Raw genomic sequence first — 12,063 nt, forward strand, 5'->3', positions numbered from 1 at the left:
TCACTGATGAAGATGTTGAACAGCGCGGGCCCGAGGACCGAGCTCTGCAGGACCCCACTGCCCACGTCCTTCCAGTTTGAGTAGGACCCATCCACTACCACCCTCTGGGTGTGGCCCTCCAACCAGCTGGTGACCCATTCGACTGTGTGGGTGTCGACCCTACAGTCCCCCAGTTTCTTAATGAGAACGGGGTGAGAGACGGTGTCAAAAGCCTTCCAGAAGTCCAGGAAGACTATGTCCACTGCTACCCCCTAATGATTTGGTGATCTGATCGTAAAAAGCCACCAGGTTGGTCTGACAGGACCTGCCACTGATGAACCCGTGTTGGTTGCCCCTAAGCACGCAGTCCCCTGCTGCCCCTCGTGGATGTGTGCCAGAATAATATTCTCAAACCGCTTGCCTAGGATCAAGACTAACTGGCCTATAGTTTCCCGGGTCCTCCTTCTTCCCCTTTTTGAAGATGGGAACCACATTGGCCCTCTTCTAGTCCTCCGGCACCACACCAGAGCACCACTAGTGCTCGTAAAACCATGCCAGGGGTCCTGCAATGACCTCGGCCAATTCCTTTAGAACTCTAGGGTGGAGATTCTCCGGACTGGCTGACTTGAATACGTCCAGTCCTTCCAGAAGCTCCCTAACTAGTTCCTCAGTAACCCTTGGCCCAGGTGTGCCTCCCCTGGCGCCCGAGGGGGGCCCAGCAGGGAGGTGACTTCTGGTCCCTACTTAGGAAGATGGAGGCAAAGAAATCGTTAAACATGTTAGCTTTGTCATCTTTGATCTCAAAAGCTCTTTAACAGCTCTTGCCTAACCCTAAGTGCACCTCAACTCCCATCAGGGTAGTGATGCACCTCTGCTTGTATCTAGAACTGCCTCAGGTGCTGAGCTTCTTCATGACCAGGGATCCTGGTTTTGTACAATTTTAAAAAATCCCCAATCTTTAGATTTAAAAAAGTAATCCCAAATCCACATTTTTCCGCGATTAAAATGAAAGGCCACTCATATATGGCCTTTCATACATGAGTGGCCTTTCATTTTAATCACAGAAAAACAGAAAAATGTGGATTTGGGATTACTTTTTTTATCCAAAAATTGTGGATTTTTTTAAATTGGACAAAACCAGGATCCCTGGTCATTGCAGGATAGAAAATGCAGAAAAACATGTTTAGAGAAGGGATCCAGGGATTCTAGCTGACTGGTTAGGGCAGTCACCAGAGGGGGTAGACCTGGATCCCTTCTTTAAACATTTTTTCTGTGTTTTCTGTTGAACTGTACAATTCAGAAGGAGTCCTGAGAGCAGGAACTGAAACCCAGGCCTTCCTTCTTACAAATGCACATTCTTAAGAATCACAAGGCCCAGTTAATTTTATAATTATTTTCTGCACAGTGGGATAACATCAACAGAAGAAATAGAGACTGGTTAAGATCTCCAGGCTGGTATTTTGGGCACTCTTCTGAGTGGGACATATGGATTTGAAGCCCCTTAAACAAAGGAGGGAGTTGAATTTAAATTATCCCACAATAGTCTCTTGAACAAATGGAGTGTAGATGTATGTGTGGGGAACTACCTCCTCTTCTGACAATGATTTGGAAGACAGCAATCAAGCCTGCTCAGTAGCTTTAAAAAAAGCAGTTTTATGCTATTTTCACAATCTCCTGAGTGTTGGATCCCAGATGGACCAAGGCACTTTTTACAGTCCTGAATCAGGTGCTTTCTTCAGCAGCTCTAAGCAACTTCATGCTTTAGCATGCTGACTTTTGGTAGATTCCTGTTCAATGAGATGTCTTCTGGGTCCCACCTGGAGGCACATTGCTCTCCCCACAAATTTTATAGGTACCCCATGCACCAAATATAGCATTCTGGCTTCTTCTCCAAGGGCCATGTACCTAAAAATAAAGCTTTGCAACACCTGACTTCTTATCTTTCCATGTTATGGCTCTTGCCTGATCTTGGAGGCTTCTCTGTGAGTGCTTAGCATTGAAGTCTGATCTCTCCAATCTCTGTGCCACAAGACCCTCTCTTTATTTCATATGCAGGTTTGTGGCAGTGTTTCATCTTGTGCATCTCTAGTGAACTCTGCCAAATTTGATCCTATCTATTGATTGATAACCCGTAAAAAGGAATATTAGGTTTCAGGTGATGGTGGTAGTTATGAGGTGTGAGTCAGGGTGTGATGTTTTGAGGTGTGTGCCTGTACGTGTGATATTTTGTGTCTGGTTACCTGGTTATTATTGTTTCTCCACCTTGTCAGTTGAATAGAAATAAACTATGAATGACTGCACATACAGTACAGGTTCCCCTATGAAAGTGATTTTTTGCGGGCATTAGATTATCTTGCTGTCAGGTATGGTCTTGTTTTTGAATCCTACTAAAGATCTTCATTTATACTGCATGGGGTAGTGCTAACATAAAGGAGAGCAGAATTTCAAACTTCACCTAGGAAGAGAGAAAGGGAGAGCAGGGTGCAGGCAGAGTGGGTTTGTCAGCGCACCAACCTCAGTTATTTATGAACACAATGCATGATGATTGCATGGGGATGGACCTTTGGTATGTCTTGTTCTCATTTGTGTTCTTCAGACTTTTCATGTGCTTTCCTAAGAGAACATCTCGAGATCAAGTAATCTCTATCACTTCTTTATAAGCTCGTCTTCAAGATAAAAGTTAACTGCAAGCTTCTACTTTGTAGGGGTAGGTGGGGTTAAGTATAAATTTTTCCCTTCTGTGTTGGTCTATAATGAATTTCTTTCCTAACAACTGTCACTAACCTTCTTTTTAGAACAGTATATAGGTTAATCCAAGAAGCAAATTCCTCTGTAAAAAATAGAGTACCATTTGAATGGTGTTATGTGAAAAGTAAGCAAGCGATGCAGCAGGGCTTAAAAAGAGCTAATCACTGGTTGCCATCTTTAGTCATTGCTTTATATCCTTCTTTCATTAATGGGTGTGATGCTCAAACTAATGGAAAATAGCTATTTGAAACAGCATGCACTTGTCCCATTTCCCAAGATACCTGTTTCTAAAATTAAAGGTATTTTAACTAATATTTTTGTAATGTGCTCTATACACCTATCGTTAGGTCATCCACTAGTGTAAATCAGCACAACTCCATTGAAATTCACAAAGTGATGCTAAGTTGCACAATCCAAGGGTCAGCTCAGTGATAATTAGAGGGGTATAGGGAAAGACTCCAGGCCAATTTCTGTTAGTTGTCCATAGTCAACCACATAGGCAATACTTTTATAGAAATGCTTTAAAATGTGGTCCTGTTAGTGCCAGTTTACATTTGTATGTAATTGTTCTCAATCCAGCTGCCTCTAACCAAACAGGAGTGTTAACAGTGCTGGTGTTAACAAATATCTTCTTTTAGGATCTCAGGGCAGAAACCCCTCTTGGCGACCTGTGGCATCATGACTTTTGGGGTAGCAAACTCAGCAGCAATACCAGCCACAAATCATATCGACCACTTACTGTCCTAACCTTCAGGTGAGAGTGCCCTTTGCATTGGGTCTGGGGTTTTCATTTTTTTAATTGGTTTTGGTGCGGGACAGACTTTGAGGGAGGTGGAATTCTGTTTGAGGTATGGAAGACGGTTAAACTTGCACCAAAGTCCTGATCTTACAATGAGTTCCAGGGAGGTGGATTCCCATGTTTCCAAGTACATTTCAGGCTTAGACCTTAAGGTAAAATCCACCTATTCATAGAGCCCAGCAGAAGGAATTTAAGTTAATACCCAACCCTTGTACGAGCCTACTAAATAAGGGTATCACTTAAATTCCTTGTGTTCACTCTCTGCAAAGTGCTGAAATTTACCTTAGCACAGTGGTTTTCAAACTAGTTTCCATGGAACTCTAGGGTTCCACGATAAGTCATTAGGGGTTCCACAATGAGACAGAAGTAATGGTGGGACAGGCTGGGAGGTGGTGCGCCATCATTGTGTGTCAGGTTACGTGGCTCTGTGTCAGTCTTAGGATAAGGGTAGGGGTTCCACAGCAGACCAGTGATATGAAGGATTCTGTGACTAGGTAATTTGAAAACCATTGCCTTAGCAAAAACTGAAGGTGAACAAGGAGGAATGGAGATGGAGCCCAGTTGTATGAAATAATTAAACATCATCATAATTAACATGCCTAATTAATTATAGAATGCCCTGTGGACCTGCTTAATACAGGAAAAAGAGTATACCCACTTCACAGGTTGGAGTTGTTTTGAATTATTTTAGCAACTGAGCATCCTACACCAATTTTATGTAGAGCAGGATTGGCAGTCTACAGCCCACAGGCCAGATTCAGCCTGTGGAGCCATTTGACCCAGCAGCCAAATTGACCCAATTTGGGTCAGAGGCAGGTGGGTGTGTGGTGAGCGGGTGTCAGGACCCAGCCACCCAAGGACAGAGACTCAGTGATGGCACAGTAGCCATCAATGCTGGTTTTCCCAAGGGCAGCATGGAGAAAGTGTCTTTAGTTGGTACTTTTCCCCACAGCAGCAGGAGGCATCCTGGGTTTCCATTGCATTTTGTTCTCTATCCCAATCTCAATTTAACAGATTTTTTTAATGTCTCTGTTTAAATGTACTTTGTCAGATAGCTGTTCATATGATGCTTTCTTATGATAGCTGTACTGGTTAGTAGATGGTTTTAATGGTTTAGAACACAGGATGGGGGAACCAGGACACCTGGGTCCTGTTCTTTGTTTTGTCTCTGGCCTGCAAAATGCCGTTGGAGAAGTCGCTTCACTTTGTGCCTTATTTTGTACCCACTTAGATTGCAATATCCTTGTGCTCTGGGCCTGTCTCAATGTGCTAAAGTTCATACAAATTACCATTAGCGTAAGGGGTAGTACGTGGCTACGTTATCTCACATTAGTTCTTCCCATGCTTCTCACTTGTCCTGGGGAAGGAGTAAAACCTAGGTTCTCAAAGGGATGCCACATCCAGTATTTAGGTTTCAAAGATATCTTCAAACCTGTCACTCAGCTTCTGCCTAACCCTAGATGCACCTATGTTTCTACAAGTGGATATGTGCAAAGATGCCATACCCTGACACTGCCAACAGAGCCCTAAACTAAGTGTTTCTTTGCCAGAGGGTGAGGGAGGGGGAAAAACACTTTTTGCCCTACAGTTGCCTTAGATCTGTACTTTACCACCCCAGGGACAGGCAAGGACTTTATCCTAAAAGCTCCATTTATTGGTACAATAACTGTATCACAAGTTATTCTTGTAGCCAGTGATATACCAGGACAGATATGCACCTGAGCAGCCACCAACACACAGGGCAGCACCAGCTCCTGCCATGCTGATTGTGGTTGTGTGGTCAGTTGTCATTGCAGCAGCAGCTATTTTTGCATACAAATTTCCAAAGGCAGCACCCAGGACTGCTAGTCTAGTTGCAGCCCCTCAGTTGCACTACCATCTGTAGCCATACCCAAAGCAAAAAAAAACTGGGAAGACAGGTGTATGTGTATTCCTGTCATCCCAGTTGTGAAAGGATTTACCTGGGAAGCAGGACACCTGATTTAAAACAAAGTTGAACAGCTCTGACAGGAGAATAAATATAGTGTGCTGGTCATGACACTCAACCTGGATGTGGCAGACCTAGGTTTCAACCTGTACTCCAAACAGGTGGGGTACACATGATCTGAAACCAGCTCTCCTACATATCAGGAAATAAGTGTAACCACTTAGCTATTGGCTCTTCAGGGGTGCTCTGTTCCCTGTGTATATGTGATTTTTCACTGCCAGGAAAATAGGGCTTACATACCTACTTGCAAGAGAGGACTCGTACCTGAGATTTGAAGCACAAACAGGTAATTGGGCATCTATTGCTGGCCATGTTAAGCACCGTTCTTTTGCCTTGTTTCCTGGCTAATGTATAGGAGGCTGCAAGTGAGAGAGGAACAGTGGAAAAAACCCTGATCATACCCAGTTCACTCTTCCTTATAGCATCCACTCTCTGCCATTGTGTGTCACAGGGTACTGGGCAAGAAGGATCTATGTCCAAACCAGTAAATGCAGTTCTTATGTTCTTATGATTTCTAGGTTCTGTTTAAATGCTCATCTGCCCCATCAATTGAGAGAGGAGCCTGGATGTTCAGGGCTTGAGGGTTTATTAGGCATCAGGGCATGAAGGAATCTAGGTACCCAAGTGTTGCAGTGCTTTTGAGGACCTAACCCTGAGTTCCTTCACCCTGTCCATGGTTCTCCTTTCTCCATGCTGCATACATACTCCAGTCAGTAGTAAAGTAGTTCAGAGCCCTTCCTCTCATTATTGCAGACAGAGTCCAATCTGAGCAGGAGAGTACATGGGACCTTGACTTCTTTTTTTCTCTTTGGTATGGTCATGTAATGGTAGTGATCATCTCACACAGTGTGCTTGTCTATCACCTAGCACAATGGGGTTTAGTCTGAGTTGGGACTTTTTGGTACCAGTGTCATACAAATAAAATTAATAGGTGGGGAGCATAAAAAACTATCGGAGGTTTCCAAATTACATAAAGCACATGTTTTCCTTTTCCCTTAGAGTCCTTGAGGCTTGCTCTGTCTCTAGTAAGACCCGGTGCATACACACATACTAAGTTGGCTTAAAATAAGATGACTTTAAGTCGACTTAAGCTGTTGGAGTATACAGACATAGAGCTCCTTGGCATGGTGGAAGCCATCTTGTGAGCTAAGTTGACTTAACTAATGCAACTCACCTTGGAGGTGTATTATCCTGTGCAGCATTTAAGTTGATTCTGCTCCACATACGTGTGTACACTCTGACAGTTAAGTCAGTTTAACTGTCAGAAAATATGTGTGTATGCACTTGCCCTAGGTAACTTAAATAGAAACTTAGGCACAATTATTTAAAAAATTGAAACCACAGATGATCATGTAGAGATGAGGAAATAACACCTTCTAAGAAAATAAGAAATTGGCTTCTAAACTACCTTAAGCCTTTACTGTGTGTGCATTACACATTTATAATGTAATGTTCTTCATACAGGATTTCAATTAAGACTCAAGTCAGCTGCACAAAATACGTGAAACTCATTATCCAAATTAAGGTTTTGAAGCCTTTAGCCTATTGCTAATATTCTATAGAAATTTATGGGACACTCTTTCCCCACTCCCTTCTTTTTCAAATGTCCTATAGAAAATAGGCTCTTGGACTGAATCTTTAACTAAACATTCTGGCCCACACATTCCTTTTTCCAGCTGTCCTTCCTGACTTCCTTGCACACAACCTTCTGTCCCCAGCAGAATTCTTCTTCCACCTACATCCTCTAAATAATAGTTATTACTGGGCACTGAACAAGTGGTAATAGGCTTAAATGGCAGCAAGGAAGACTTATGTTGGATATTAGGAAGAACTTTTTATCTCTGAGGATGGCTAAGCATGGAAGTAGATTATCTGAAGAGATCGTGGAATCTTTGTCACTGGAGATCTTTAAGTGCAGGTTAAACAAACATTTGTCTGAATGTTCTGCTCTAAGCAGAAGGTTGGAATGGGTGACATCCTGAAATCCCTTCCAGACCTATTTCTCTATGATTTTCATCTTTAGAGATGTCAAAATACATCACTACCTCTGTGTGCACAACACCAATAATATACAGCCACTGCCAAGGTGTAGAGTGAAAACTTAGCTGCCCGATGGCCACCACTAATGAGGCAGATTGTGACTAAGCATGCTATGACAAATTCCATTGGTGATTAAAATCTTTAATCTCTGTGCAAATTAGTTAGGACTTCTGTGTTAAGGCAGGATGGATTTATCTCTCAGGTCAAAAGAACACTTGCTTTACTCCATCATTCCAACTCTGGCCCCCTATTTTATGGGCTCTTAGGGCATGCAATTAAGAGTCCTAAGGGTCCTGCAGAAACACCACTCAAAGCTGTTCCTTCCACATACCCCTGTTCCACTCCTGCCCATTCTAGGAATGAAGTCTGTTCCAAGGGTGTCTCCTGCTGCCACTTTCAAGCACAGGAAAGAAAGACATCTAAAGAGCAGTGATGGTCAACACCCCAACCTAGAGCAGCCTCTCTTTTGCATGCTGCGCATCTGTGGAGCAGGGGAGAGTAGGCTGAGGCACGCTTGAGAGGATTGCTTCCAAAATCACTGTGGAAACAGGGCAAATATATCTACACTCATAAGCTCATGAGCTCTTTCCAGATTGTTTGGGCTGCTTACCATGTAGGGCTCCTACTTTCAACGTTACGCAAGGTTTCATGTTTCATAGCACTCCACATGCTACCAAAAAGCAGCCATCATTGCTGCTCCCAGTTGGCATCTGGCAGCAATCCTTTCAAGGGTGACTTTTGCAAAGGACAATTGGTCCAAGGGTATAAGTCCAATTCCACAGGAAAATCTCTCTGGAAAATAACTTTGTAGATTCAGCAAGGGGGTTCAGTGTGATGCCTGGCCATGACTTCAACTACGCAGTGAATCTTTTCAACATTATTAATGTTCCTGCTGTATTAAAATGCTATTTTCTATATCAGGTTGTCTGTTTCCTCATGTATATCTCTAGGCACTCATTTAATCTTAATGTTTTTGTTTTTTTACCTAGACTTAATTACCTTTTTGCTGGAGGCTTCCACCCAGTTGGTTTTCATGTCATCAATATAATGCTGCATTCCATTATCTGTGTGTTAATGGTTGATGTCTTCTCGATATTATTGGGTGGGCTGCAGTACAGCAGTAAAGGAAGAAGGCTAAACCTTGCTCCAAGAGCATCTCCACTAGCAGCTTTACTATTTGCTGTACATCCAGTACATACTGAATGTGTAAGTACGTCCTACTTAGATCTTCTATAATATAGTACATCTCCAAAGTTATAGACCAGCACTAGCTAATCCTGATCTATGTATTCTGTGTATTACAGCTTTTCTTTCCATGTGTTGAGACTGTTACCATAATATTTGACAGTTTGCATGTAAGTTAGTAACTTTACAGGGAAGAATCCTATATAAGAAAAGAAAATAGTGTAATTGTGATAGCTAAAGAAACTATAGTTTTAAGACTATCTGTCACTAAGTACTGAATAAAGATTATATGCCTGGGCATGCCTTCCAATGAACAGCAAGAAGAGTGGGGGGAAAAAATAGGATGACTACAACTGTTTGATCACTTTTGCTTTCCCCATTTATGTAAAGCTAAGAGGAATACCAAGTAGGAGTAGGGAAATTGAATTAACTCTCTATTTGGCACTGGAGTGACCACTGTTGGTTTATTGAAGTGGTTCTCAACCTGTGGTCTGTGATGAATACCCATACTTAAAATTCAAAGGGGTCCACATCTCCATTTGAAATTTTGTAGGGGTCCACAAATGAAAGAAGGTTGAAAACCACTGGTTCACTGGCTCTCTTTCTGGTGTTAGCACTTCAAGAAGGATGCTAAAAAAGTGAAGAGGGTTGAGAGAGGAGCTTTGAGAATGGTCAGAGTATTGGAAATGTGCTTTAGAGTGCAAGACATCTGAAGCCCTATCTATTTACCTTCTCAAATGGAATGTTAAAGAATTGTATGAACACAATATATAAGTGCCTACATGAGGAACAGAAATTTGGTAATTAAAAGCTGTTCAATCTGGCTAAGATTCAATGGCTGGAAGTTGAAGCCAGACAGATTTAGATTGGGACTACAACATACATTTGTAACAGTGAGTAAATATTACTGCAATTTAGGAAGGGTGTGGTAGAGTCTTAAATTTAAGATTTGCATGTTTTCTGCCCTAGTTCAATCACAGCTATTGGACCTGAGCAGGAAACTCAAAGGCCTGCATCATGCAGTACATTAAACTCGATAAGAATCTTGATCCCTTCTGGCTTTAAAACCTATAAATATGTAAACTTTAAAAATAATCATAATCCAAAAGGAGATATTTTTAGCTGCTTCTGAGTTAAACAGCCAGAGAGTTTAATTTTGAATTTAACTCTTGTCTTTGCTCTGGGAGTGAACAAAGTAGTAAGTTTGACACATTTTATTGTCCATACATAGTAAAGATTTATTTTCACTGCTTTGAGCCAGAGTCTTGCCCCATTTATGGACCCTTTACATCACTCTGGCAATGAACAGGAGAGGTGGATAGCTAATCAGATTGCCCATTACCTAAGAAAAATCTTAGATAGTGCAGCTGTTTCTGTTCCTTGCGACTAAGGGGAGTGGCTGGTGTATTCTGCATTCCAGCAGCCAGGGTCCTGCAGAACTGTGTCTACAGGACTGGGGCTGCCAGCGCAAACTTTTGTGCTAAAGTTAATATAGCAACTGGTAGCCCCCAGCATGACGTTATAGAGAACATACCTCCCAGTTAAGTTTAGAATCTGTCATGTATAATCAAATCTAATTAAAAGCTTAACTATAGAATTATTATTGACTCCTTAATGTGCTTTTTCTATTTTTTCTTCTTTTTGTGTCTCTGTACAACATATATGTTTGTTTCAACCGGGCATCAAAAGTTAATAAGGTATTGATAGTGCAAAGGAACCTGCTTGGGCTTTGGAAGTCTTTCTGCAGATATGAGAAGTTTGCAGGTTTGGGAACTAACAGCATCCAAGCTCTGGCCATTTTTTGTGGAGAAGAATGTAGCATGCTCTTCTATGATCTTCCAGGGCAGAGATGCTTGTTAAACAATGGCAAACAAGTCTTTTTGCACTGAATATTTTTAGTAACAGTCAAACCATTGAATTGTGTGCTTCCAGGATGTGCAAATATGAGTCACTTGTCCTCTGAAACAGCATCTGTCTTGATGCTGAAAACTCCATTCCTTTTTACAATCATGACAACCTGGCTTTGAAATTAGGTGTCACATTGGACATATAATCATGAAGAATCTGTCTCTGCTGTTTTGTTTTCTGTTATATACAAACACATAGAAAATAAAAGTTCTCAATGGACATTGAAAAGTTGTGTCTGTGAATATAACATTTGTTGTTTCACTGTGGGTTTTTGCTTTTGCTGCTTGAGAGAGAAAAAACAACAACAATAAAGTTGTTTGCATTTCCTGATAAGACCTGAGTGATAAAATACTGCACAGAACTTTGGTTAGGAAGACTGATCTAAAATTAGAACTTTACACCAGCAGTTATGGGCCTGATCCTGCACATCTGGCTCAGGTTGTGCCATTGCAGCAGGGGTGGGAAAAATATGGCCCGGGGGTTGGATGTAGCCTGCCAAGAGATTTTATCTGGCCCACAGTGGGTCCCCCTGGATTAGGTGCAGGGGGCAGCCTGGGCCATAGCGCATGCAGCCAGTCCTGTTGTCCCCAGGCATGCAGCAGGGCTGGGGCAGTGCAGCAGCTGGACTTGGCTTCCTGGCAATCCTGGCAGTGGCAGCTCTTTCTAGCCAACACTGTCAGTGTTGCTGCTGCCACCAGACTTGGCCCTGCTGCCTGGGCACCCCAGCCTACCCACCCCACATCCACCGCCAACGGCTCCAGACAGCAGGTGGGTAGGGGCTCCATGGAGACTGGCCTGGACCCCCACAGGTAGAGCTGAGCAGATGGGATGGGGCTGTGGTATGTGGGGAAGTGGTGTCTGGGAGCGAGACAGGTGAGCAGGGCTAGGGCTACAATTGTGGGGCAGTGATAGTGCAGGACTGGAGCCCAGGGCAGAGCTGTGATCTTTTCTCTGCATGCCCCTGCTGACGGAGAGTGGATTGCGGCTCTGCCCTGGGCCCCAGTCTCACGCTGTCACTGCTGCATGATCTAGGTCCTGGCTGTGGCTCTGCTAACCCATCCCACTCCCAGACTCCAGACCTTGTATTCCCACAGCCCCATCCTATGTGACCAGCCAAATGAGCCCTGCTAGTGAGGGTCCTGGGCTGGTCCCCATGGAGACCCTGCCTGCCTGCTCCATTTGGTGTCCCTAGCAGTGGATGCAGCGTGGATGGGCAGGCCAGATGGGGCAATTGCCCCTTGTTCATTCCTTGTTCCCCCAGCCCCCAACAGTTTGCCAAAAACCTCGTAAGTGGACTTCCAGCCCAGATAAATGCCGATCTCTACATTGGAGTCAGTAAGACAACGAGTGTTAAGGAGCCAGACTCTAAAATCTCTTTTCTGTAGTATGTTTACCTTTATTTGCAGAACTTCAGCTT

General features: G+C 43.1%; 1 protein-coding gene across 1 annotated transcript in view; it reads left to right on the top strand.

Annotated features, from left to right (window-relative positions):
* The window catches only part of TMTC4 (transmembrane and tetratricopeptide repeat containing 4), a 74,653-nt gene that overhangs the window by 8,609 nt on the left and 53,981 nt on the right, over window positions 1-12,063 (top strand). Inside the window, exons 3-4 of the mRNA XM_019529702.1 lie at window positions 3,366-3,481; window positions 8,543-8,759. Coding sequence (XP_019385247.1) covers window positions 3,366-3,481; window positions 8,543-8,759 — 333 coding nt within the window. The remainder of the gene's footprint in view (window positions 1-3,365; window positions 3,482-8,542; window positions 8,760-12,063) is intronic.

Source organism: Crocodylus porosus, unplaced genomic scaffold, assembly GCF_001723895.1.
Source record: "Crocodylus porosus isolate Cpor-Errol unplaced genomic scaffold, CroPor_comp1, whole genome shotgun sequence".
Classification (NCBI taxonomy): Eukaryota; Metazoa; Chordata; order Crocodylia; family Crocodylidae; genus Crocodylus; species Crocodylus porosus.